Below are 27741 nucleotides of genomic sequence, written 5' to 3' on the forward strand. Positions count from 1 at the left end.
TCTTTAATTTTGGGTGATTTTTGTTTATTTGTTTTCAATAACTAAGCACAGGCTTCTGGACTACTAATAATGGCAGAAACTCATTCCAAATGCATTCATTCAATTACTCCTACAAAATTCTAATATGTGAAGTTTCCAACCTGAATGTAAAATTTAAGTTTGCAGAAGTCAATTTATCATTCAGAACAGTATTCTAACACCAAAGGACTTCACAACCTAGTCTTTTCAATTTTGTACTACAACATCATTTATTAAATCTCAGAAGATTTCTCTGTCCTACATAAACCCAAGCCATTTATTTGTGCTTTGCCTAGGAAACATTCTTCTCTTTCAGTCTGAAGTCTGGTGGTCTTTTCCTATTATTTTCAGTGTTCCCAAATGCCCTTCCCTGTTTTCTTTTTCAGAAAGCACATCTCTCTTCCATAACTCCTCTCACCAAAAACTAAAACTGTTAATGAAAAAAAAAAGCAGATACAAATGCAGAAGTAACTCACAGATGTAGTGGATATGTTATAGTGACCATAAAGCAGAACTGGAGGGAGTAAATGAAGGCAGGAGAAAGGACTCTGCCCAAGACCCTGAAGGCATGCAACCCTCCTGAAGACTTCAGGGGATACTTAAGCAGATGTTATCATCTGGATAGGCAAATCAGCTGTTTGCAGAGTCCACTTCTGCCAAAACATTCAAAATCTATCCACAGAGCCCAAATACATGTACACATAAATACACACACAACTCCCAAAAAATCAGTCACCTGCAACACACAGATAATACAGTAAATCTGTATCAAGGGAACCTTGCTGACTAATGTTGAGGGTATTGCCCACAAATCATCAGTAATATGGGAGAGCAGCTATGCTTAGAAGCATTTTCATATTTTTACAGGACCCAGTCATCCTTTTTGCACATATCCCAGCTCCAAAGACCTCTATGCCTCTGCATTTGACTCCAATCTGTGAACCAAGAAAAAAATGCAAGGAAAGCATAACCTTCAAAACCAGAGCTGGTGTTAAGAACTGAGATAATCCTTGCACTGACTTCACTCAGGCTGCCTGTACAAGACATGGGCAGGGACAGGGTAAGCAGGGCCTGCACACAGAGCACCCCAGGAGGCAATGGGAATGCACAACCTGACTACAAACCTTTGGCAACAGGCCCCATTAAAATGAAAGGCCAAGCCTACTTTTGGAGGAGAGCTACACAAAGAAACTGGGAATCTTTATCCTTTACACTGCTATCAGAATGACCTGGGCATGCTTATGTTCTGAGTTTGTAGAGAGAAAAGTGACATTTCCCAGCAATGCTGAATAGCAAACAAGCATTTGAAATGGAAACATGACACTGAAACACCTATCCCAAAGAATGCAATACTGCAGCACACCCTACTTACCACAACCTGTCAGCACATCTTTCAAAGCCTCTTCTCTGAAAGGACAACCAGAGCTAAATTCTCCCTTAAAGTCAGGACCATGCCCAAACTGTGCTACACAAGACATTTTCAAGAAGGATGCAGCCCAGCAGAGCTTCAGAAGCTCCTGCCCCTCATTTGCAGTATTTGTCACTGCCTTTTCTACAAATGGCAAAAATCTGCAGATACTGTTACAGCTCAGAGGGCACTCACCACAAAAATATACAGCTTCTCCCTTCCAAATATTTTGAAGGGCTTTTATAGCAGTTTCCACCTTCACCTATCACTGAAGAGTAACTTTTAAACATCACTCTTGAAAAACTAAATCTAGCAAGGAAGCAAGACACACTTCTCAAAAAGACACCTAAATTTTTAATTAAACACCTCCAAGAACTCTATATAAAATGGAAGGAATGATTGTTTTCTAAAGGAAATTCCTGGCCAACTGCATCCATGGCAGAATGCTTTGGAATTATATGCCCTCTCAAACTAGTCCTTGTGAACAAATCACATATAGAAAAAACCCTTTAGTTTCTAAATCCAAAATGTAAGAAAGCAACAGCAACAATGCACACTGGATGCTTTAATCAATACTTGGATATTTGCCTCCTGACATTCAAGAGGTGAGAAGAATGCAAAGACAAATAGAAAACAGTGAGTGAAGTGGCAATAAACAATTGTGTCCCAATGGCAAAACCCAAAAGGCATGGTAAAAGGTTGTGGAATTACAAAATAAGTGCCACATGCCAACATGGCCAACAAAACCACAACGTAACCACAGGGAGACACAGTCAGTAATTTCCCATGACAGAAATCAGCAGGGCAACAATGCTCAAGCTAGTCAAAAAGGAAGCAACATAGTTGGAACTGTTCCCCTGAAACTCTACCACTTAATTTCTTAATGAAACCTTTGTGGAAAAAACTCATAATAGGCAACTTGGCTTTGGCTTTCAGACTCTTGGTTCAGTTTTGAATTACAGCAGATTTAGAAGTCACAAAGATGTATTTAGATACCCAAAATTTTCTCAGGAAACACCAATGATTCCTATGCTGCTGGTATTAGTATAATTATTCATTAAATGCTAAAGGTCTGTACTTTTCCTGACACACTGGAACTCACATGTCTAAGCATCCCTTCAGACAGAGTTTTGTAAGTAACATGAGCAGATCAACAGATTTCAATGTCATCTGCTACACTGCACTATGAACTGCAGTCCCCACCCAACATGGTTCCTTTTTTGCTTTTTCCACAACCTGCCATGAAGAGGACAGGCAGACATGGACAGCAGAATTTAAGCTTCTCCAGCATGAACTAGAGCTTGTCCAGATAACAGCTTGCTGCTTTCCTCCAATACTGTCTACAATGTCATCTCCCCTGCTCTAAGTTTTAATGCTGCAAAACATCCACATTGCCAGCAGCCAAGGGCCCATGTTGGCTGAATACAAGATTTTGGAGTGGACCAAAATATTCTAGGGCAGCATCTGCAGCTTCAGCTGAACACCTGGTTGGAACAGACCTGCTGCTCAAAAGACCAGGCCACTGCTCAGCTGCTGAGGAGCCACGTGAGCAATTTGGGAGGTACTCAGCACTGAAACACAGCCACCAACTCTCTTTGTCCTGCATACTCACAAAGAATAAGAGGGGAACAGCAGATACAGCACCTCTCTCAGCAGCTCAAGCCATGTAATACAGCCAGAAGAATTACTGATTACAGGTACACACCTAAAAAATGGCACAATCTGAAAGTCCTGTTCTGAGAGTCATCACAGGCTTTGTGATATATGCAATCTCAACAAGCATATTTCTAATGCTGCCAATTAATATTACCTTCATTATCCACAAATGTAATTCTGAAGAAGGCCACAAAAGAAAACTATTATGATAAGAAAAGATATTAAGATTACACAGACAGCATGAGGACTGGAACACTGAAGTCAATCACCAGCCACATATTATCATGTTCAAACACTGCTTCTTTGCAGAAATCTACTGCAAACTTATTGTCTTGTTTTTGCTTTCAAAGTGAGTCATATTCTGCAAGCACACACTTGGTGTTGAAATCCTTTAGTATTTTGCAAGGGGTTTAATTAGCCTGCCACATTACCTTGGAGACAGTCCACCATGGGAGCAGTTGGTAGGTGAAGTTAAGGGGCTGGTTCTGCTGCTGGAGTGCCGGGAAGGAGTCCGACCAAGGGTATTGCTGGGGGAACCCTGACACAGAAGCAGGAAGACAGGGATTAGCAACGTGTTGCAATGCACAGGCAGGTACAGCAACAGGTCCAAACAGTGCCTCTGTTTGCTCTAGACAAGCTTAGTGCAGTTCTGATTATGCCTTTTGACCTAAAAATCTGCAGCCATGGCTCCTGTAGTCATTAATATGCTCCTTCCTTTATCTGAGGATAAAGAAAGTGTATGTGCACATCTCTACAACCCACAGTACCTGTAATTTAAATACACAACATGTATGGCCTGCAAATACTGCCAGAGAAATGGTCAATCAATCCAGCTTCTCAAACAAGATTTGCAAGGCTCCAAAATATGCTCATCATTACACTGACAATTTAGTATTCTAATTACACAGCTATTTTCCACATTGTCTAAAGCATTCTGATTATGCTTGTTAGGAGCATAAGTAAGCGGTCTAACTTAGCATTTTTCCACTGGCCTGCACAATCTTTTATACCACAGCAAAATGAAATTGCTCTCAATTCTGACACTTTTCACATAGAGTCAAAAGTATTAGAGAATCCAGACCATTTGCCTGGAAGCCTAATGCTGCAGTTCTAGCTTACACTAAATTCTATTTAGCCCTGTGGAAGTGCAAAGATAGGGGGGTTCAAATTCCAGCAAGTTCACAAGATTTCCACATTAAAAAGACAAAAAATTCCCTAATCCTTGCTGCTCTGGAAAGGGAAAGAAATTTCCTATTTAAATCTACTAATATATTCCTTCAGTGAAATAAAAATATGTAAGAGCTTCATATAAAAGCAAAACATAAGGTAATAGGCATAGAGTGAGGTGACCTTGTAGGTCATATTAAAGATCCTGCAGGCTCCTTAACAGACAGTATAACAGTAATTAAATTGATCTCAATAACAGTCATAAGCCCAGAAAATCTGTGGTATCAGGATCTGTTTTAGCCAAAAAGTCATTACTGGCAGGACTTTCAAAAGCACCACCAACTTGAAAGCACAAACCCCACCAATTTTAATGCACTTCTCAGTAATTTTTTTAATCTCTTCTGGTTAGGACTATATTGAATTTTAAAATAACTGTGTTTTTTATTTTAATGGTTCCTTTTAAAAGCAAAATCAAACAAAAGCCTCTGTTGCCATATTGCTTCAAGACAACAGTTACAGATAATTCAAACTGAACATCTGCAACAGCTTATCAATGAGCTGCTGTCCTTGGGGCTCTGCTGTTTGCAAGGACAAGGGCTTCTCACCACACTGGTGTTACTGGAGTTCTTGAGGTGGTTGTGCAGGAGCTTGGTAGCACCATCCTGGAATGTTTTTGGCAAGGCACCAAGTAACATGGTAAACTCAGGAGTGTTCAATTCAAAGAGAGAAATCAGGACTATTTGTGCTGCCTGAAAAAAAGAAGAAAAAAGAGACCATCAGTTTTTGTTCTTTGAAAAGAGCATGCATTCTCTTGGTAGTGATCCTTATAGTAAGTGATGTGTCCTTCACTCAAAAAGAAGACTCCCCTACCAGACAAATTTTTGAAATGTTCTTTGTGATATATCATAACAAATTACTAACAGCAACAGTTAGCTTTAGTTCTTAAAGTTTAAATATATTTCTCCATTTATAGCATTGTTTTCCCAGATGTGAAGTGTACAGCTATTCATAGCCTAGTGAGAAACTCTTACCATTGTCCTGTCCAGCACTTATTTCAACTGAACAAGTTACTGCAAAGATTTACTGAAAACAAATAAAACAAGAAGTTCAAACAAATATGAAGACTCTAGGACTGCAATTTGTCATTCCTGTGCTTTTTATTCTATGTGTGAATGGGATGAGCTCTCTTCCTACCCAACCTCTTCTCTTCCTAGGGATCCCAAGTTTGTTTCATCAAACAGATTATTCACCTCTCCTTTTAAGTCTTGACCACTCAGGCTTTTTCAGCAATAAAAGACTCCATCTGAAGTGGAAGACTTATGAGGATGGTGACAATCACCATTCTCTAGACCATGGACCAGCTAAACTCCACCACATTTCCTAAATTTAGTAAGTGAAACTGAGGTACCACTGAAACAATTGAGAATTCTATCATTAATTTTATTGGACAGGGTTTTCTTTATGGGCCTCAGAGAATCCTGCCAGAACAGGATCTCCCCATGTCCATTAGCAATCACACTGCTCTGCAGATCCTGAACTAAGACAATGGAATCAAATGGGAATGGAAGCAGAATAAATCACAGTGTGCAGACCTGAAAAAGTAATTAACATCACATGCTCCTAACTGGACTTCCCCAGCAGCATCCAACCTGTGTGGATGAATCAGTTCTGTGAGCTTTTTCCCTGACTACCTTGAAAAAACAAACATCAATAAAAAGGAAAAAAAAAAAAGAAAAAGAAGCTATGATGAAGGTCCTCTGATAGTCTGCAGCAGCACCTGCTCCAAGCAGGGTGTAGCCATTGACACACCAATTTCCAGAATACCTATCTGCACACAAAGCAGTGGCTTGGGCTCACAAAGTTAAGCAGCAAAGCTACACATGCTCTTGTTTTGGAAAAGCATACACATATGCTTAGGAAGAGCAGACAGTTGGGTTGGACTCTTTCAGAAACTTTCTAAAATCTCCTAAAAATGAAAAATAACTTTGAAAAGGGTACAAATGTAATTCACTGCTGTGGCGATAAATGTACGTTCATTGTCCTCATCACTTTAAAGAAGGATTTTTTAGTAAGTTATGTGCTCACAAAGTTGCCATAATTAATTGAATCTGCAATTCCCTGTGGAGTGGAATTCTTCACAGATGATGAACTTGGGTACACAAGCACCCATCATAGTGGAAGGGGATCACAGCACCCCACTGTTTCAGTGTGCAAACTGCAGTTCAAGCTATACTGTTTCTTCTGCCATCAGCAGCAACCAGCATAGCTTTGTATAGAAAAAGATTTTCCATCCATGAAAGTTTGGTATCATCCTTTTCATATGGCCAACAGAGGAACCAAGGCCCACAACACTCCACAGGCTTCCAAGGAGTGCAGCAAACAACAGGTCTTCAGACTTCATACCAGATGGATCATGATGCCTCTCCTGCCAAAACTCTTACTGACTTGAACAGAAACACAGCATGTCATTATTCACTCCATTCTATACATCTAAGGATGAAAGAAGTGGGGAAATAGTTTTTCCCCATGCCTTTCTCAACTCCATTGTCTACCCTCCTCTGACCTGAAGTTTTGGACAACTCTGCCATGAAGCCTGCCTGGTATCCAACAAGGAAGTGTATTTCTGTCCATTTTGATCCAAGAACTTTTAAGCTTTCACCAGCAAGTATTTTCTGTAATAAAAATATGACTGCACACAAGAGATCTCAGAACAAGGAACAGCAAGTTGAACTGAATGCAAAGTGACAAGCCATGCCAATGAACATTCCCACTGGTGAATGGCATGCATATCCTTGATAGTTAGGAGTGGACATGCAGATCCTCTGTGTCAGAACAAGCAGATCTCACATTCACTGAGATTAAATAAAGACCAACAAAACCAAAAAACCCGAAACCAAAAAACCCCAAACCAAACCCCACAAAAACTGATCAACAAGGTTCACAGATTGAGAGATTGCCTAAAAATTAGAATCTGGAGTTATCAACTGGTAAAGTCAGGAGCTGCCCAAGAGAAATGTTTGAGATGCATCTCAGAGATCTGAGAGAAACCTTCAGCAAAGCTCCACCACAAACACTAATAGCACAGACATTGTCCTACAGGAGTAGCTGAGAGAAGTTTCAGGTCTCAGAGGTCACTACAGTTTTGTTCCACTTTTGTTTTTTGGCTTTAATAACAACAGAAATGTGTCTGCTCTCCTTCTTTGCACAAATACAGTTTGTCTTTAGGGGTGTCTGCCAGAATTCTGTATACCCTGTGCTCTTCAACAGCTTTCCTGTCACCTGTAAGTAGTCACTGGGCTTTGAAAGACGTGCTTAACAGTTGTTCCCAATGCTCACAATCTTCTGTGGCCTCAAACAAAAGAGACCTATAGTTTATGTCTTTTGAAATAAAGCCAAGGACTACTACATCCTGAGAGTGGTGCTCCAGGAAAGGTCTCAAAGACAACACTGGAGTTACATGGGGTAAAACCCTGTCTGTGTTCTTTTTAAATTGTCCTCAGACATCCAACAGCCCTTTCAGGTTTATTTCAGGCAAAAGTCATTATTTGAAAGGGTGCCCATAATTTCCTACTTATTATTTAATACACAAAGGTCTTAGTCCCTACCACTGTACCAACAGTGCTACTTAGTGGCCTCAAAAGCTGGAAGCTAGCTTGAAATTACATTTGTAAAGTGCTTCAAGTTTCACTCCTGAAATGCTTCTAACACAAGTAATTTTATTTTGGCAATGAAGAACATCAGGAGCAGCATTTCCACATCTGTTTTAATAGTTAGATCAGGACACACTTGCTAATCCTCTAAGTTCCACTTATCTAGCATATTTTTACTTAATCAAAGGACATCTTCTACTGATAATGCTTCTAAGAAATTTAAATCTGTGGATTTTCAGCTTGTGACAAACAAGAGACATTTTCATAATCTCTGAATTTCTGGACGTCTTGCTTCATTAGATTACTGTCAGAGTAAATAAATACAACAAGCAATAAAAAAACCCTTATTTCTGTACACAATGTGCAAACATTCTCCATGCAACACTCATGCTTGATGATATATAGTCTGAAGAAAGTCATATCTGAATTTTCCCTTGCCTTTGTGTCCCTGTACCATTAGTACAGAACACTAATCCATCTCCTTCAGTGACATAGAACGTAGACCCTATAGATTATCTAATCTTAATGAAGCCATTCTCTGCTGCCTTCAGCTGGAGAAACTCCAGTCACTTCAGAGCCTGACTGTGCTAGAGAGGGGGTCTGGCTCAGTGTCAGGTTCTGAATCATTTGCAAAGGATTGCTTATGTCACTTTGTTATTTTCCTTATCACAATGCAGTGGGAGATCAGGTTCCACAAGCCAGTAGCAGCTCCCAAAGTTTCACACTCAGGTCACTGCAATTCCTGCTGTCCAACAGTGTCAATTGCTAAAGGGACACGAATGCTTCAGCAGTATCTGGGGTTTTTTTTACCTAGATGGTGGATGATAGTCAGATTCATCAAAATCTGTAACTTTTTCAACTTGGCTGAATTATAATAAGATGTCTTGGAAATCTTTTGGGTTTATTAAGCAAACAGATCAAGGCTAAGTGGAAAAATCCATTGATTTTAGAAAGGAAATGTGGTCAGTGACCTAGGGTTAACAGAAGTGCCTTATGACTGCTGCTGATCCAGGGGACCAAGCAGAACAAGCAGATAGTTGCCTGAGCTACATGAAGGCAGTTTCCAAGTTACTCAAACATCTATTGGTGATGGGCTCCCAACACTGGCAGCCCCATAAAAGAAAGGGACTTTGCACCCTGATGCTTTATGAGGAATTGCAACAATAGAGTTAACAGAAAAACACATCAAAGCCAAAAATTACTTGAGACAGACACACTTTTTTCAGGCTCCCAGTCCAGGTCTCTTTACACAGCTAGACAGTTGAGTTGAGACTGCAAACACAATTAGTGTGATTAGTGCACAAGGCTTTCAGTCTACCTGTTTACATTTCTCTTCCAAGTTTCCTTCACCAGGCCCTGAGGAGGCTGTAGTTGTCCTAGCTGGCAAATCCTCACCCACCCAACTATGCATCGTCTGGGTTTGACAAACAGGAAAGTTGGTATTATTCAAAGAAAACATCGATTTCAACTCAATCACCTAAACAATACACATGGTATCTTTCTGTGGAAGAATATTGATCAATTTCTTGTTTCATTTCATAATACAAAAAGCATTATTTGATGTGATCAAAAGAGCATTCCTTTTGGCAGAGGGCAGCTGAAATTAAATTCAAAATTAAATTTGGCCACAGTTCTCAGGCTTACATATGATCCCTTAGTTTTTCTACAAGGCATTGCTTTGGCAACCTCCTGGTGGCCTCCACAATCACCTGAAAACCTCTGCTGAGGTGCAGAGCTTGGGCAGTGCTGAACTGGGATGAACTTGCATCTGGCCAGCCAGGAATGGGGCAATAGGTGCATCTCCCCACACCTGCCCTCACAGAGATCTCTAAGTTCAGAGGAAGTTATGGTGAAAAACTTGCAAACTCCTGTCTCCAGTCTGGATATCAGTCTGATGGACCAACACTGCCTATAAATGCCTTTTATCATGTGATCAGTCTGGGGAAGAGCCTCACTAACATCTACTCTCTTTTGACAAGCACAATTATATTCTGAACGCATCACACACAATTACATTCTGAATGCATAAGCATCCAGTCTAAGAAAAATGTGGTTTTTAATAACTTAAGGCACAATGGAGCAGAGAAGCTCTCTCTCATGTCACTTTGATTTATACTAAACTGCAGATCAAATAGAGATGCACTGAGATCAAGGGGTAGCACTTGCACATTAGGCAGCTGCATTAGCACACACTGGCACATGGCTGCAATTCTCCAATGAGTAGCTGGTGTTAAGTGAGTTATTCACATCTATTGAGAGTTTGCAAGCTCTAAACAAGTATTATTTCAGTGTACTTTCCAGCAGACAATTAAGCATTTGCTGGCACTGAGTTAAAACTATTTACCAAACCAAACCTTCTGCTTGTTCCTTTTCCAGGCCTAGAATCAGATGAGCAAGGACATCCACATCACAGACATGGCAATGTGAAGCAATAAATGGCTTTAGCAGTTTGTATATAATTCAAGCATGTTAGCTTGAGTACAAGTTTTTAAACACACAGTTTTCCCAAAACACTTGTATTCACATATGCTGTTCATACCCATATCCTGAAAAGGAAGAATTTGTTTAACAGATTTAAATACAGAAACAGATTAAATCCATGTTGCTATTCTGTTTTACACAGTACATACTTTATACATCACAAAAGGCTTTTACAAGTCAGAGATAGTTGCATTACAAGTGTCAAAGGCATCTCAGAAAAGTGACAGCAAAAAAGATGCACCACCAAACCACCACATGTTTGGATTACTGTTCTACAGCAAATTATGACTCATGAGTGCTGTTGTTTTGTGACCTGGGGACAGAAAAGACCATGGCAAAAATGTTCATTGTTTCTTGAGAACCAAACATGACCCCAGAAATCAAGTTTAATGAAGGTTACCCTGAGTAATTTTGCTCATTGTAAAATGGCAGTTGTTGCAAAAACAGGTTTCAGGACTAGAAACATAGGTTACCTTTCATTAACAACTGAGAAACTTATAAACTTGGCACGATAGAAGTCTGAATGCTCAGACAAAAGTTCCCACACATAACCTAAGAAAGAAGAAGAGCTACTGAAATCATATGGTTTGTAATGAAAACATGCACTTTAATCTGCATGGATTTTTGAAATGCTAGCTGAAGTATGGCAGAATTACCTGTCACACTGCAAACAGCTCTGCAATGCAGCATGTAAACATCACCTCTAGACTTAATTTTCAAAATAGAAACAACACATATACCTGGGTAGGTGTGTGAGTGCTTATATAAATGGCACACACAAACATTGTTCACAGATACATAAGTGTGACTGTACAAATTTTGGGAAGCCATTTCTTCTCTTGTACCAGCACTAGCTCTTCTAGCAAACAGAGTAAATGCAGAGTAAGTGTATTCAAACTGCTTTCAGTTTAAGAAAATCCTTCCTGGCACCATGCTCCCAATAAGCACATCCCCATTTTCAGGCCACTGACATTGGGTGAAAGCCATTTTCCTTACACTGCGTACACCAAAAACATTTGGGCTCTCATAGCTCTGCAGCATCAAATTCAAAACAAACAGAAAATGAGGGATACTATTTTGGAAACACAGCTAGGACACAGAGATCCTTTTTGTTCTAATAGCTTTAAATCAAGTAAACATTACAGTCCACCAGGTGCCTTTCTTCATGCATTACACTATTTTTCCTAACACTGACTATATTTTAAATGCCTGATAGAAGTTCCTCTGGGCATTTACACTGAGTTTGACTTTTTTTGGTATACTCTTTGGCTAAAAGGCTGACCTCAGCAATATGGATATAGTCCTATTTCAGATTTCATAAGCCTGAAACGAAATCCTAATGCCTGGTGCAGCCAAGGTAACTTGGCTCATCGTGGAATCCATGAGATGCACAAGTCTGGTGCAGGAATACTGCAAGAGTGCTAGAGAAACCTCTGACCCAGAAAGGTAAGGTCCTATGGCTAGAGAGTACTAAAATAATTTGCCATTCCAAAGTATTTCTTTGCCCCTGCTACTGTAAGAGTACAGACCAACACGTTCACTGTGTCAATGAGTGCTCACTGCTCAACACCAGTGCAAATAAGCAACACCACTGCAGCTCACTGAGAGGCTCTGAGGGTGCACTTACACATCTGTCCCAGAGCAGCTGAAATCAGACCCATGCTAGATGGATGATTAAAACTTACAAGAGATTTTAGAGGTTTCATGGCATCACCATGCAAAGGAGCCTAATTTCCTTCCCTTAAAAGTGTTTGCTTTCCTGTCACTGGTCCTCCTACAGATATCACAGAAAGATTTCCTCTAAAGTTGCTCAAGCTAGGTTTCACTGATAGATAGGTTTTGTTGATCAAAGTGACAATGTCAATATTTCTGAAGAAATGACCTCGAGGATTACTAATTAAAGAAGTAAATAAATCTTCATTGACTGCTTCAGCATGTGAAGTGCCTCTTGGCCTGCAGTTTTCTCTCTGGAATCTTCCTCATCTTCTTCATAATTCAGAAACTGTTCCTCAATCAATTTTAGTGAAAAAATCTGATCCCAAACTCATTTTCTTGGATATTCCTCAACTTCACCTGCAAACCAGTAGTAGCAATCCAAGGAGGGCCTTTCTCAAGGTACTCTCAGGAGGGCTTAATCTTCATGAAAATTAGAGCAACACAAGCACTCTCTTGGGCTTTTTGATTCAGTGCAATGAATTTGGATTTTCTTACCAAACCCATCCAACTGTGTGTACTCAAGGGCAGCTTGCAGTGACAAGTGGGGCAGTTGAAAGAGAACTTTTCCCAGTTACATAAGTGGAAGGCAGAACGTGATGTACACGTGACACAAGGCTGCCCATAACATGTAAAAATGCCTTCAGGCTTGTAAAATAAAACCACCATAGGAATGTTTCATCAACAGAGAAGTCAGTCAGGATATTTGGAGCAAAGGAAAATATTTCTTCTGCCCTGAGATCAGCAGTCCAAATACCAATCAAGCAATACAGATCTTGTTATTTATCATTAAGACCAGGGCTGGGCTGATTAACAAGATGGTAAGAATTGTCACTGGCCCTTCACCTCAGGAGGCCTCATTCCCCTTCAGCCTGTACAAAGTCCTCCTAAACCCTAAGATCCTGCATGCCCTCACAGCTGATTCCACACCCACAAATTCTGGGCACTCAGGTTAAACAAAAGTTTCCACTCAGACAAGCCTTGGACATGAGGTTTCTGTAGGCTTTGGCCAAAGTCAAATGAGAAGCCTTATGGTTATTTCCATTCTCAAACTGATGGCTCTTTTCCAGGATCAAAGTATTTTCCCACACAGAGCCCATGCCTGTCATCCAAATTCAATCAGCACTTTACCTACGTAAGGATTGCATAACTTTTCTGGCAATATCACTAATAGAATGGTGAAGTTACTGACTTACAATGTCCTCAGAGACCAGTCATCACTGCCATTGCCATTGTGTTACTTTTCTGTGTGGTAATTAACTGCCTTTTGTAAAATTATTTAATCAAATCTTAAACAATTTTCAGAGGAAAATCAGAATTAACACCCTGCTACAGCAGGAAACAAATCAGTAGAGGAAAGCCAAGTATCTTAGATGCTACTGCAGTCGGAATTACAGCTCAGTTATCTGAAATCCTGATCTGTGCCCTGCCCACTGATAAGCTCTGCTTGAGGAAAATGCCATGAGGTGGCTGCATGTGCAGGAATCACCAACAGGTGCTCTCCTCACGCTGGAAGCACACCCCATCCAGGTCTCCACATGGCACTGCACGACCTGCTCCTGCCCTGTGGCTGCTGTTCAGCACGGAAGGAAAATGTCCTCACCTTTCTTCCAGCACTGCTTGCAGGAAGTGAACCTTAAGCTGAATGCAGGGTAAACACCCACAAGTACTTTAAAACAAGACAAATATTTACTCATAACACACTGCAGATCACCTTATTTTAATCTTAAAGCTTGACAATAATTTTAACAGCACATAGCTTATGGCTACTGTCAGCAGTTTAAATGTTTCTGCCCTGAGAGTGAATCACAACATTTTGTCAATGCACACTTTAGTACCAATTCCATGTTCCTCACAGTACATCACGTCCTCCTTGTGATAACAGACCTTATGTTTTAACTACAGATGTCATTTCATACAGGACCATAAACTGCTTTATGCAAATCAGCATTTCTTTTGACTTTTTCTTATCTCACTAGTTACAAAACATGAGCTGTAGTTCAAATTGTGTCAGATTGGTTAAGTGCGCTCATTAAGTGTGTTTAAGTGCTGCCACAAGAAAACACAAAGTTATTAATAAAGCTGTAGCATTCAGTTTGAAAACGTTTTTGGGCTAAACTACATTTTTTGTTCTTTTTTCCCCAGTGCCTTAAACCTATGTCTCTGGAACCTCCATGACCATCACACATAGTAAGTAGTAGTAATGGACAGACCATCACTAACAAAAGGATAATCTCAGCATAGACTGAAAATCTAATCAGTTCTGTTCTTGAACAGATGCCTTGATTGCTATTACAGGATCAGGTTTGCATGACTAATTGCCAGGTGCACACAGCAGCCACATGCCTTCCTCACTGCCAGACATCACCAGTCTAAAGAAGTTTGCTTTACCTGCCTCTGCTCCCAGGCAAACCCCAGGCAGAGCAGCATGGCCACCACACACAGGTATTACTGGCATTATGGTAGAATTCAGTAACTCAAACTTCCTCAGGGTGAAGAGGATATTGGCTGTGGAACTCCTTTCTTGGGGGAAAAGTGTCCCTCCCTCCACAAGCAGCTGAGCAGCAGCATCACTGCTCCACCAAGTCAGCCATAGCTGGAAACTGGATTGCACCACCCAGGAGCTCTCCATGCCACAAATGTTGTGCACTCTTGTCACCGGCAGGAGCTGAGCTCATTGCACTGACAGTCTTAACACCAGATTCTATTGAAAAACTATTTTTACACTTTTTACAGACTTCTTGTGGCACTTCAATCACCTGAAGACAAAACTGATTTTTCTCCCCAATAATCTCCACTGCTGTCTCCATTCTCAGTATTTACAAGACGTGGTCTGCTTTGCATTTAGAAAACCACAGATCTTGAAGGTCACCATAACACCTTCCACAAGGGCAGAATCTTCTGATGCTTAAATGAATCATCTTGATACTAAAAAGGTACTAGTACCACTTCCCCCCATCCCCAAGTTATATTGCCAGGAAAAAACATGGCAATATTTAATTGTGTTCTTCAGAACATTTCACCTACCTAGATTGGCTCTTGATAATCCAATTCACTATTGCATAATAAATTTATAAGTCTGTTAACTACAGTCCTGACAGAGATAATGGCCAATGATTGTTTATAAATCCTTAGCTGCACTGTTTCTTCTAAAGCCTCTGCTTTGTACTATGTTCTTAATAAAATCATAGTACAGCAAGATATGATGAAATAAAGATCACCTGTGCATTTGTTTTTAGTAGCCTAAATTAGCTTAACTGTGTAATGATTTATTTGGAAACTACTGGCACCAAAGGCAAATTCAAGTCACATGCAGGTTTAATAAAAACAATTTTGATTCAGTAATCTCTTGCCAGCCCCAGGCACTTGCCCAAGTACAACTCAGGTAGAGTTTGGTGGAAGTTTTGCCAGAGCTGTGCAAGCCATTGGAACAGACAGAAGGATGGACACCACACAGTGAGCACCTGTCCCCCACAGCCCACAGGGAACAGCAAACACCCAATTTTCCAGCTGCAGCAGATACTCTCTGCTTCCCTTTGCACGCAGCAATGATGACCCCTAACGGTGGAATGTTTCTCCTGCTGAGCAATACGAAGAGATTTTGCTTTCCAAAGCATATTTCTACTTAAAACAATTACAACTTCCCTCACAGCCCAGCGGCCAAATAAACTGCTTGAGACTCACCTAAACTGTAACACCAAAGCAGCTGCTTTGCCTGATCAATTGTTTCTGACTTTGGACAGGGAAACATTAAAATGCAAATCCATATTCCAGATGTAAGTCCGGAATTTAAAGTATCCCTTTTTTCCTGAGGGAGACTATCTTACAGAAGCAAGTTTCAGTTACAGTGCTGTGAATAATCCCTACAAGAAGTCTTCAGAAAAGGGGTTATTCCTTTTTCCCCCAGAACTAATCATCTGTATGTGAGCAAGCAAACAGCACACGCCCAAACAGCTTCTTTGAAGCCTTCCTTCAGCTACTGGATAATGCTGCACACATGTGTGTGGCAGCACATTTGATACTCAGCAATCTTTCCATCAGAATCAAATAAAAGTAATTTTATTATTTCCAAAGTTATAAAACTGCATGCTATTCTAGTATTAAGTCAACATTTTATGTGCATATAATGTCAAGTTCTCATACATTTTTTACATTCTGGAATTATTAAAATTTGGCTGGGATTTTTAAATCTAAGTTCATCTCAAAGCCTTTAACTCCTACTGGAAATAAAAGGTAATTTTAAATTGCGTTACAGATGCCAGCTCCAAAAAACTAAGTCTTGCTTTTCTCTTGGGAGAGATGAGTATCACTAGCTGTCCCATTTTAGCTTGCCTGACACTTGCATGGAGAGAAGATTAAGAACAAGGTAACTATTACCCAGGCCTGACCTAATTGTGTCAGTTTTTTCCAGGTAGAGATAAACACACAGCACTTAAAAGAGAAGGGCTGAGAGCCCCTGGCAGCTTACTGATTTGTTTACTTTCTTTTAACAACATTATAACACTGAAGTTGTGCTAGCTTTCAGTCTACAAAGCACAAAGCCTTCACCTAAACAAAATACAAACCTAAAGATATTTCCAGAATGCTCAAGAAAAAGCACATTTTCAAACCATGATCTCTTTTTGTATGCTAATAGTAGTTAAAGTCACACAAGTAAAAAATATATGAAGACATGCTTTGGAATTGTGTGTGGACTGAATTGACAGTTTTGTTTGGACAGTGAGGTGTGTAAAATCAGGGCTTTTTAAAGTTTGAGTCTGATTACTGAATTTTTCATTATGACAGGTTTGTTTAGTTTTTTTCTCCTTCCTGAAGAGCAATAATCACTACAATTACTTCATCATCCTGGCTTACCTTTCTCACATCTGAGCTCTTTGGTTCTGTAGTCCAAGTTATAATTCTAGATACAGCAAGTCTTGTCTCACTGGAATTCACAAAGTCTGTTGGATCCATCTGTCTTGCCAAGGACTCAATATACTTCAGGATAGCAACTTTGACCTGAGAAATGCAAAGGGATTTGTGAAGCTCAGCAGCTGGCAAAGATGCATTTTTCCATAGGAACAGATCCCACTACAGATTGACAAGACAATCACATGGTGGAGAGGAAGCATTCCTGGCACGTGTCTCCAAGTTACCAATTCAGTTTCTATATCATGCCCATAATACCATAATTGCCTTCTCATGGGTTCTATGCTTTATGGCATGCCTGACATGACAAGCTAAGACAAGCACATTGATGCTTTAGTGAAATGGCTTTTGATACTGACCTTCAGGTTTGGTGTCTGGGTCTGATCTACAATAAACCTCATCAAAATATTAAATTGCTGATCAAATGGAAAAGAATCCCTGTCCAAAGGAAACAAAAGCAAAGATGTAATGCAACATAAATGAAATTAAATCAATACCTCAAAGCTTACATTGGAGCTTTCAACACACTTTTCTTCTTGGTAACTTTACCATCAATAAGAAGAACTCTAAGTTTAAGGATTAGCTAGTTATTGACACAATACTGGAGCAAACTGCTAAATCAGCATCTTTGCACACAGTTACTCTACTGTCTGCACACTTCTCTTGGCATGCCTGTCCATTTCATTTCAGACTCTGCTTTGTTCCCTTATCTCTAGAAGCAGCTTGGTTTATCTTGTCCTTGGGGTTCATACCTGGTTTTGATCTCTCTCCTCTTTTTTCCCCACTATTTTCTCCTAGATTATGACTACTTTTTCTTTTCTTTTTAACTATCCTATTTCTAGAATGAGCTCAACTTTACTGTAATAGTGTCCTGGGCTGGACATCCTTTGCAAAGGACATGGGGTACAGAATTGGTGTGAGCACTGCATTAGTATTCAAGATCTCATCCTGACCTGTTATTTGTGTTTGAACAACATGAAAGAGATGCTAAACTTTGTGGTAAAGCACCATTCATATTCTGAATACTGCATTTCTTTTGGGTGCCTGACAATCAAAAAAACCTGATATCTGAGCATACACCCCACAAACCCCTAAAATTAATCCATTATATATTTTGAAATTTATGCTTTAAAGTTATTTATTTAGAAGAGAGACTTTTTAATTCAATACTTGAAACACTGCGACATAACTTTTTTTCTCCTTTGTTCTGATATTCATCAAGATTGAGCCCTCAAAATACACAGCACTGCTGAATTTCTAAAATCACACCTTCCTGTAATCCAAAAAAACCTCAGCAACATTTGCCATCTGAGTACTCTACCTGGTGACATCCAGAGCTTTTTGAACTTTTGCCTGCACAGACCCCAACAAATCTGCTCCCATTTTCTTTAGCAACTGGGTCAGGAGAACAAACAGCCAATCCTGCAAGTCATCTTTATGAATGATGATGAAATCAACCAGGGTTTCCAGAAACATGCTGAAGACCTATAAACAAAACAAATGTCAGAAAAAGAAACGCAGTTCTTAAAATAAAAATATTCAAAGGGGAAGGGGGTTTACAGTCTGAGTTTCAGAATGATTTTGTTATAAGAGTTTCATGAATGAATGATTTTAGTGACTACATTGCTCTGGGAAAAAAAATCAGGCAAGACATGTCTAAAATGTGTTGTATTAAAATACCACATGTAACAAATGAAGGAAGGAAGGGGTAGGAAAGACTTACTCTCTGTTGGGAATTCCACGGCAAAGCAGGCCATGCAACAAAACAAACCACTCGTTAGCACACAGAGTGATCAAGGATGCAGTTTCTCAACAGATAAAAGACACATTCATTCAAAGTTTACATTTTCTTAAAACACAATCTCTTATTATATACCTTGGATCAGATTCTGTCTCATCAGTCAAGAAAGTAACATATGTTTATATAGAGTTATATGAACAAAGTTAATCTGTTTACACCTTAACTAATGAGTTTGTATCAGTAATTCTACAAAAGCAGTGAAGATGACAGATCACTGCTGCCACAAAGGATATACTTGAGCCCAGTGTGCAATAAACTCCCACCTTACTCAGAAACTGGAATTATTTTGCAAGCAAATAATTACATCTTTGCCCTTTCTACTACACAAACCTTGGGGAACCAAAGTATTAAGAACCTTCAGGTCGGTACTACAATCTCAGTGAGACCTGTGGGACAGCTGGCCCACAGCAGAATTAAGGCAAAAAATGCACATTTTGAGCAGGACCTGTGACAGGCTACTCTACCTGCTTGTGGAATTTCCACCCAACAATCATTTATTAAAACTGGTTTACCAAGAGGTCTTGAAGTACAAAGATTTATACAACTTATTCTTTCTCAAACTGCATTTAACCCAGCTGCTTATGTTTTTACACAGCCATACTGGTTTTCCTCAACTAGCAAAACTCAGAAAAGGGCATGAAATTTCCTTTTCCTTTCTCCCTGCTCCTCCTTAGCTGTCCATAGAAATCCACTAGTTTTGAACATGTCTATGGGTCGTACCTCCCCATTCTGCAACCCACTTCTTAAAAAACGTCTGTAAATTCATGCCACAGCCTTTAACTTCCAAGGTCAGTGATTTAAGGAAGGCAAAGTAGCTGTATTAAAGACCTTGATTATGAGAAGCAGAATAGTGTCTTGGAGAGACACCTGCTCTCAGGTGTTCACAACACACAAATCCCAGAGGCTGTGATGTGGCTCATGACTCCTCGAGGACCACTCTTCCCTGTATAACACCAGAAATACACCCTAGAGAAGTGCAACTCAAACTGAACTCCTGGCTCCAGGAGGTGACCTCTGAAAGGCACCAGGCTGCTCCTCAGGCAGCATGGAGTAACCACCTACTAGTAACATAAAAGAGACTGAGACACACCCCCTCTTGTAAAACAAATGCAAACCAAGGAAATTTTTAAATGCCAGTTTTCCCCAGCAGATGGCAGGGGTAGAAATGCAAACCACTCATCTTGGAACAGTGCCAAATGTGCACACACAGTAATGCAGGAGAGCGAGCCAAGGTTTTGTGATCTTACCTTGCTGTGAGGGTCAGCAAACATGCGAGTAAATATTTCACACAGCCTTTTTAACTCCACTCGGCTAAAATACATAAACAAAACACAACATTAATGCCAACGTTTTAGTTGCAGCAAAGAAAATAAAAAGCAGCTAATAAATATTAACAGCTAAAAGATCTAACCTTCTTTATTTAAATGTTACTTCGGTCACACTTCTGAAAACTTTGTATATCTAGGCAAAGCCTTTACTGGCACTTCAGTTTAACTGCTGGGATCATAATTTTTACATTAAGAATCTAAGAAACAGTTATTTTTTTAAATCTTAAACCAGACAATTTTATTTTCTGCTGGTTTTATTTTCTTTTACATTCTGAATTACAGAAGACAACTTGAAACGTGCATGTTTGGGAGGCACTCAGTTTCTGTCTGGGTTAAGGTTGCTGAATCATTGAATTGTGCATTTTTTTCACCTTAAACATAGGTTTTTCAAGTCTCCTTTGTGTCAAGGATTTCAAATTTTCAAGTAAAATCAGAACTTTCTGGTTATATACTAATCACATCTTTTGGTTTAAATTCCCAGTTGCTTCAGTAGTATCAGTCTAGAATCACAGATTATTAACAGATCAGAATTGAATCCAAAGTCCGACAACAGGCACATTGAGGAGCCAAACATATAGAAATGGAAGGAACATTAACAAATGGCCAACTATTAAATCAGAAGATAATTACATCAAGGAACAATCTAACTTCCTATTCATAAGACATTATTAGCAGCTCAGTAGTACTCTTTTTATGGCAGGGGGAAAAAAGAATGATGCATGAGATACTAAGTTGGAGTTAAATGCAGAACTCTTTGGTGCCAAAGCTCTGCAATGTATTGACTCAAGTCTTAGCTTTCCTGCAAAGCAAACTGGCAAAAAATACAGAAGCTCTTCTTGTTTATGGTGCAAATGAAACCAGAGCAAGGCAGTTAGGTTACATTTCCTGCATACTCTGGATGCGAACAGACATTTTTCACCATTACAATGAAACCAGAGCCACTAGTGAAATGAACACTGACTGCTCAGAGAAGAGTTACTGAAGATTTTGACTACAGGGAATGTATTTCCAGACCAACATTAATTCTGCAATCCAACAATGTCTCTCTTTCTAAAAATAATCTTCGAACAGGCCAGAATAAGGCAGTACTCTACGGATGCTTTATGTTAGATTGCTTCTAAGAAACACAGGACTTTTTTCCCCCCCAATAAATCTATGCATGAAAGGCTGATTAAATTTTAAAAGGGCACAAAACCAATGGGTTTAAGAGTCTGGTAGAGAGGGAAAAGTCTTTGTAACAACATCACAGTAGGCTGTCAGCTTAATTCAGGGTGAGGCTGCACAGGCTCAAAATGACTACAGCACTCTCCTGACATCATGCAGATTGCAGGTCTCTGAACGAACCCATGTTTATTACTCTAATGAATTTTCTTTCTGGACAAAGGTTAAATAAAGTTAGCAAGTATATGCATGTCTGTTTCTAAAAGCTCACAGACCCAAGGTAACAATGCAAGTACTGAACTGCAACAGGCAGTGGAAGAACATTTCCTTAAGGGACTCGTTTGCCTTGTTTTATTGAGGAGACCTTATGGGGAGCCCTTGAAAAAGTAGGCCACATAAAGCTCTATAAAAAAAAGAGGATGGGTAAGTGCCATTCCACTTTGCATGCACATCTCTGGCTATGCAAATCCCAGCTAGCACAGGATCAGCCATCTTTCAGTTCAGAATACTAAAGAAAGCCCAACCACATCATCACCTCTTATTAACGTGTTTCACCACAACAGAAGGCATCAGGTTTAATTACAAGACAGACTTGCCCCTTGGACTAATGACCTTGATGATGTTCTCAAGATGCCGTGGGAACAAGCAGGATGATAAAATCTAATCATTAGAACAGGCACCAGATCAACTCTGAACCAAGGAGGAAGCAGATCAAAAGAAAACCAAAATGAAATACAGAGAACTAATCACAGTATCAAATTTAAAAAATAACTGCACAGAGGTGTAGTTTCTGGGACAGATTTAACAATTATTCAGGATCAAAGCTAAGACAACTTGCTAGCTTGAGGGACTGGTGACAGCACAGTTCAAAAACTACAACCAGCAGGGTTGAAATCAAGAGTTTAATTCCACCAGTATTTCTGCAAAGATCTACTGACCTGGATAAACAGCCCATCACCAAAACTTCTCAGAGCTTCCTCCCTTGCAACTATCCCCAGCAGCACTCCAAACCCTGCTTACAATACTCACACACTTTTGTGGCAAAATAAAATCTCACCCAACTTTTTCATAGAAGTAATGAGGTGCCACAGTTTTTCCAGACAGTTTGTTAAAGAGAAAGAAAAAAGACAGCCTACATGATGGAAGTATCTTTTAAGAGACTCAGAAATAGACCACATCAAAAAGCATCTGTGATCTAGAGACTAACTACCCATTTTAAAAACCTGTAGCACTTCCCATTTAAGGCCTGAATTACATCATGTGAAGTGCTAGAATATTTTTATAATGGCAAGAAACCATCTTTTTCAGGCCAGCCCTCAACACACTTTTATTTGGATTGTTAACATGAACAATCAAACTCTTTTCAGCCAGTGTGAAGCCCTTTTAAAATAGAAACAATTGCACAAACCCAAGTAGGGAGGCTCTAAAAAAACCACTTATAAACTTGGCTATAAATTAAGTACATATGATTCATAACAGAAAAATAAAATTGTCATTCACAACTATTTGTGAATGTTACCTTCAAAGAAGCCAAGAGATAAACAACTTATTTCAAACACTTTCTCTATATATATAAACTAAGGGTGAAATGTCTATGGCCTGAGAGCCACTTGTCCAGTTAATATGACCTGTGGCCCATTGGGAGTTTCCAAATGACTACTGGATAATTCTGAGACCTAGTGGGTAATTCTAAAACCACTTTAAAGGCATGATGTGCCGAAGGTGTTGGAAGGGGTTATGTGGTTCTAGCAAGGGGAAAAGGTGTCCCTCTCCTATGATATGCAGTTTCAGAGCTGGGACACATACTCCATAGCCCTAAGAAACTTCCCTCTACATTACACACTACGCCATTTATAAGACACAAGTTTCTGATATAAAACTTTTCAAGAGCTACAAACAGGATCTATAATTACACCTAACACAGCCTTCACAAAGAGTCAGAGTACAGCCAGTGCCAGCACTGTCTGATCTCAGCTTTGAAACACACACCCCAAGTCATTTTAGAGTAAGTGCAATGTTTGCTTCACCAACTAAATTGCCATGGGAAAAATACTGAAGGTTCAAACAGGCTAATGTAAAAATGGCACCACCCTTGGAGTATGTTTACAACAGCACCACTGTGGGAAATCTCACTGTGCGACAACAACACCGGTCACTGGAGGTCTTCATGAGACAAATGAAGGCTGAGAGAAGACAGTGTGCTTACCTGAGCCCTTTCTACACTACTGCCACCAATTATACTGATTATGATGCAGAAACCTTTCCAAAAGTTAACTGCAATCCCACACTGTGGAGACAAAGCCTTCACAGCCATGGAAGACACTACCTGTCTCCATAAGGCAGGTACACAATACTGCCTTCTGGCTGTAGCCATCCCTAATGAATTACTGGCACCAGAAATCCATGAAGTCACCTCAGTGTCCTCTGGCTCTTCAGCAGATTCTGAAGGCCTATGAGCCCCTCTTTCCTTTCAGACCAGTTGGAGCTGGCGCAGTGGTTGAGGACCTCAGCCACGTCCTCGGTCTGGCGCAGGTAGTGCGGAATGCCCCCGTTCCTGGAGCCGTAGGAGCGCTCCGAGCAGGCGCTGGAGGCGTCGCTGTTGGCATCGTCATCCGAGTACATCCCATAGGGCTCATACCTCCTCCGCACTGGCTTCTTCTGGAAAAGGGGAAACTCAGAGTTATCAACTTATTTACAGTTACATCGATGGCAAAAGCAAAACATTCTACTTGCAATCACTAAAAAGGAGATTAGTGCTACTGTGATAGTGACTGAAGTGTTTTAAAGATGCCACCATGCATTGCCTGCTTACCTCTCACAGCAGTGCAAGACAGAGCCCACTGATTTCAGTGAGACTGAGTGACTCAGGGGAAGAGAGCCTGCCTTCCTCAGCATGAAAATGATGTATTTATGCCCAGTAGAATTAAGTTACTGGCAATGAAATTAAATACAATATATGTTCTATTGGCAATAATGGTCAGTTCCATTGTTGCAGATACTAGGACGATGCAACCTCTACTTTAAAAAAAATTAAGATAAGGAAGAAACAGCTAAAAGAATCAGTGCTGACATGCCCAGTCACTTTGATATCAATACTGAAGTGACTCTAGAAATGCACTGGATATGGGAGATGGCAATTTCTCTGTTAGTCTGGACTAGGACTCTTTCCAGAGGCTGCTAAGGGAGTTGAGTACTCAAATCCCACTCATTTCCATAGCATGGCATTAGAGGACCTAATTCCCTTAGGTACATCTTTGACTGCCTTGATCCTTACAGAAAGAATAGCAGCATAATTGGCAGCAAAAAAACCTCTTAAAAAAACCTTAAAAGAACAGGGTTGACAAGATAATGTATGAAAAAAAAATATGTATATTCTAAAGTGTTTGCTACAGAAGTCCTTCCAGTGTCCAGTCCTGCAGGTCTTGGACTTGTGAAGCCAGCAGAGTTTTGCTTCCACTAGGACTGGAGGACTGAAGCATAGAAATTAACTCACATGCAGTATCATGGGCGTTAGCAACAGGGCGGGGAGAGTTGGAAAGTAGAAATAAAAAGTCAAGAAAGCACTAGTACCTTGCTCCTGGAGTCTCCTAACAGCTGTAGGCAGGAAAATATTGAAGGGTGGGAAAAAGCATAGAGAATTATGTCAGAAGCTTATGTAGGGTTTGTTTTTGCAACAAAAACGTATAGCAAATGTGTCTTAGCAAATAAAAAAAATACAGTTTTTGCAAAATAAAAGTGGGTATAATAATGCCTGACTTTATCTCCTAACTGTTGCACTACTCATACTGGCTACAATTTCCCTTAGGGGTCTCGGAAGTGAGAATATCTGTTAAAAATTTTTTTAGGAACAGATATATATTTATCACCTCTTTTCTTACTTTTAGGAAATCTACAATGAAAGATACCAGAGATTTTGGGAGTGATTTCTTTTTCCCCCACATATTACTAGCAGCATTTCATTTTAGAATCTTGCAAAGAAATCCTGATGTGAGGAGTCGCTATCTACAGTACAGCACACTTAATAAACTTCACTTGCCAAGTTCTCTTTCAACCCCCAGTTCATACATCACACTGTTTTGAAGATTAGCTTCTTTTAAGACCCCCTGGTTGGCACCACTGGCTTAAAGGCCTTACTTAACAGCAAAGTTTCCATCACCCTTTGAGCTCTTCTGACAGACCCAAGCACCAATTCCCAGTATTGACACTGTGGGTTTAGGCCAAGTCCAGCTCAAACAGAAGTAGTGGATCCAACTGCAATTGTACAGAGGGAGTGGAGGTCACAGAATGACCTACCATGTTTTGTTTCAATTGAGGATTTGGCTGAAGCCATCTTTGGAGAAGCTCTTTTCATTTCTTACTACATGGAAAAGACAACTCTCTGAAAACAAGGTTACTGTGTAAAAGCTGGCATCGCAACACTCTCTCAAAAGGAGCCTACACAGGCTTTGTAAGTTGCCTGTTGTCAGAAGGCAATGAAGAGAAAACTGGGGTGGTGGGAAAGAAGGGATTAACAAGATTGTGTTGCATCTCCTGAAGCTGTACAAATTCAGATTGATCAACCAAGTCAGCAGCACCAGCTAGTTTCCAGCTAGATTTAAGTATTTCCCTTTTAAAGTGTTCAACCCTTCAAAATTTTAACATTTCAGTTTAATGTTACTTAACATCAAAGCTGGAATATTTAAAAGAGCACTCCAAGTCTTGCTGAAGATTAAGTCACACCCAAAGAAATCTCAGGGCTCAGCAGTCAGTTGAAATACTGTGAGACTCTTCTCCCTTAAGAAACCTGTATTCAGCAGCTGCTCACATGCAGGGATAAAGGCTGATTTCATTTACACAGGCAAACCATTGTCTGTAATTAGGTCCTAAACTGCTCTGGTAGCAAGTTTGAGGTGCTGAGAGCAGAAATGGGCTCACAAGCTGTTAGATTTGGTGATGAAAATGCTCACTAGTGATTCAACCCACTAAATGCAACAGTCCCATCCATTATACACTGCTCTACCTTTGTTCACAAATACTTCCTTTGTTTTAAAAGATAAATTTTGTAAAAAGGGCCATTTTTCTCAAAGTACTCTAATAGGTGCCATGAGCTGGGTAATAATTAGACACAAAAAGGAAAATGTTATCCCTCCTTGGGGAAAGTGGACTAGGAAATGGAGAAAGGCCATCTACCAAAAACACTGGCAGCATGGTTCATCTTCCTTAAAGTGCATCTGAGACAGATTCTGAGAGATTTGTTTCAAGATACATCAGGAAATCCTTCCCTCTTTCAGGTCTACAGCTGGACAGGACCAATGGATACCCACCTAGCACTGTACAGTAATTTCTCCTGCCTCTACACATCCTCACTCCCCCAAATATTCAAGGTACATACAAAGGCTTATGTGCCTTCTGAAAAGCAGAAGACACTTTCTGGGTTCTATCCAAGAGATACCATAGTATCTCTTAGATACAATAAGATTATACAGGAGAACATAATTTTTTAAAATGACACAAAATTTACTAGGAAAAGCAGTGAATGTTTGAAAGTATTAGCAGCAAACCAGACAAATACAATTCAACTTACACCATAACAGCATGAGATGGTACAGATTCCATGCAAGCCAAGTTATGAGCTCTCTGTGTATCTACCCAGGTACAAATAACAAAGGGCAGAAACTTATTCTTGCTAAAACCTAATCAGGAATTGACACTAACAGAGAATGCTGTTTTTCTGACAAAATCTTCATGCAGGTAATAGGACTGATGGAAATCTCTGACCCCCTGAGTGCTGAGCACATCCTCTGACAGCCAAGTGAAAGGCACACAGCTGATTCAAGCCATCCTGCAGCTGTAGCACCAACCCACAGCACTATATGACAACAGCTGCAGAGAAGTGACACGGAATCAAGAAAAACATTCTGCTGCCAGTATTCCCAAAGTCAAACCAGCAAAAGGTAACTCTACAGCATCAGACACTGGCAAGATCAGGATAAAGCTATTTAGAAAGAGGAGAACATACGTACAGGTAACTTTAAGCCACTTTCCGGAGTTGGAAGCATTTTGTATTTTCCCTCTTACCAGTGCATCAGCCACAGCAGCCTCCAGATCAGTGCTGGTGCTCAGGACTCGCATGGCATTCACAGAAGCAGGCATCCTGCCTGGCTGTCCGAGCCCAAACCGGTCTGCACAAAAGACAACAGTAAAAGGGATTGTTAAATGAATTCACATCCACTTGGAATCCTAATCAGGTGCCCCAGTTGTTCTCCCCACAGACTCTGGGAACTCACAGTGCTTTTCCATTAAATGCCCTTTTACCCAGAGCTCCACAGAGTCTGCCATTAGGGTAAGAAATAAACTACTGTTTGTTGGGCGTTGGAAGCAATTTTGGATCCTCAGGGCAACTTTTCATTTATTTATTTTAAGATGGGAAGCAGGGTATCTATTTTCTGTTTCTTTTTACTCAGTTGTCTC

The 27741-nt window shown here is 40.1% G+C and overlaps 1 protein-coding gene across 1 annotated transcript in view; it reads right to left on the reverse strand.

The window, feature by feature from the left end:
* Nucleotides 1-27741, reverse strand: part of CLASP1 (cytoplasmic linker associated protein 1) — a 170694-nt gene that overhangs the window by 27183 nt on the left and 115770 nt on the right. The window contains exons 25-33 of the mRNA XM_064718115.1: nt 27349-27452; nt 23705-23949; nt 20050-20113; nt 18725-18727; nt 18323-18486; nt 17361-17439; nt 16948-17091; nt 4855-4998; nt 3514-3620 (exon numbers count right to left, since the gene is read on the reverse strand). Coding sequence (XP_064574185.1) covers nt 3514-3620; nt 4855-4998; nt 16948-17091; nt 17361-17439; nt 18323-18486; nt 18725-18727; nt 20050-20113; nt 23705-23949; nt 27349-27452 — 1054 coding nt within the window. The remainder of the gene's footprint in view (nt 1-3513; nt 3621-4854; nt 4999-16947; nt 17092-17360; nt 17440-18322; nt 18487-18724; nt 18728-20049; nt 20114-23704; nt 23950-27348; nt 27453-27741) is intronic.

The sequence above is a fragment of the Zonotrichia leucophrys genome, chromosome 7 (assembly GCF_028769735.1).
Source record: "Zonotrichia leucophrys gambelii isolate GWCS_2022_RI chromosome 7, RI_Zleu_2.0, whole genome shotgun sequence".
NCBI classification, from domain to species: Eukaryota; Metazoa; Chordata; class Aves; order Passeriformes; family Passerellidae; genus Zonotrichia; species Zonotrichia leucophrys.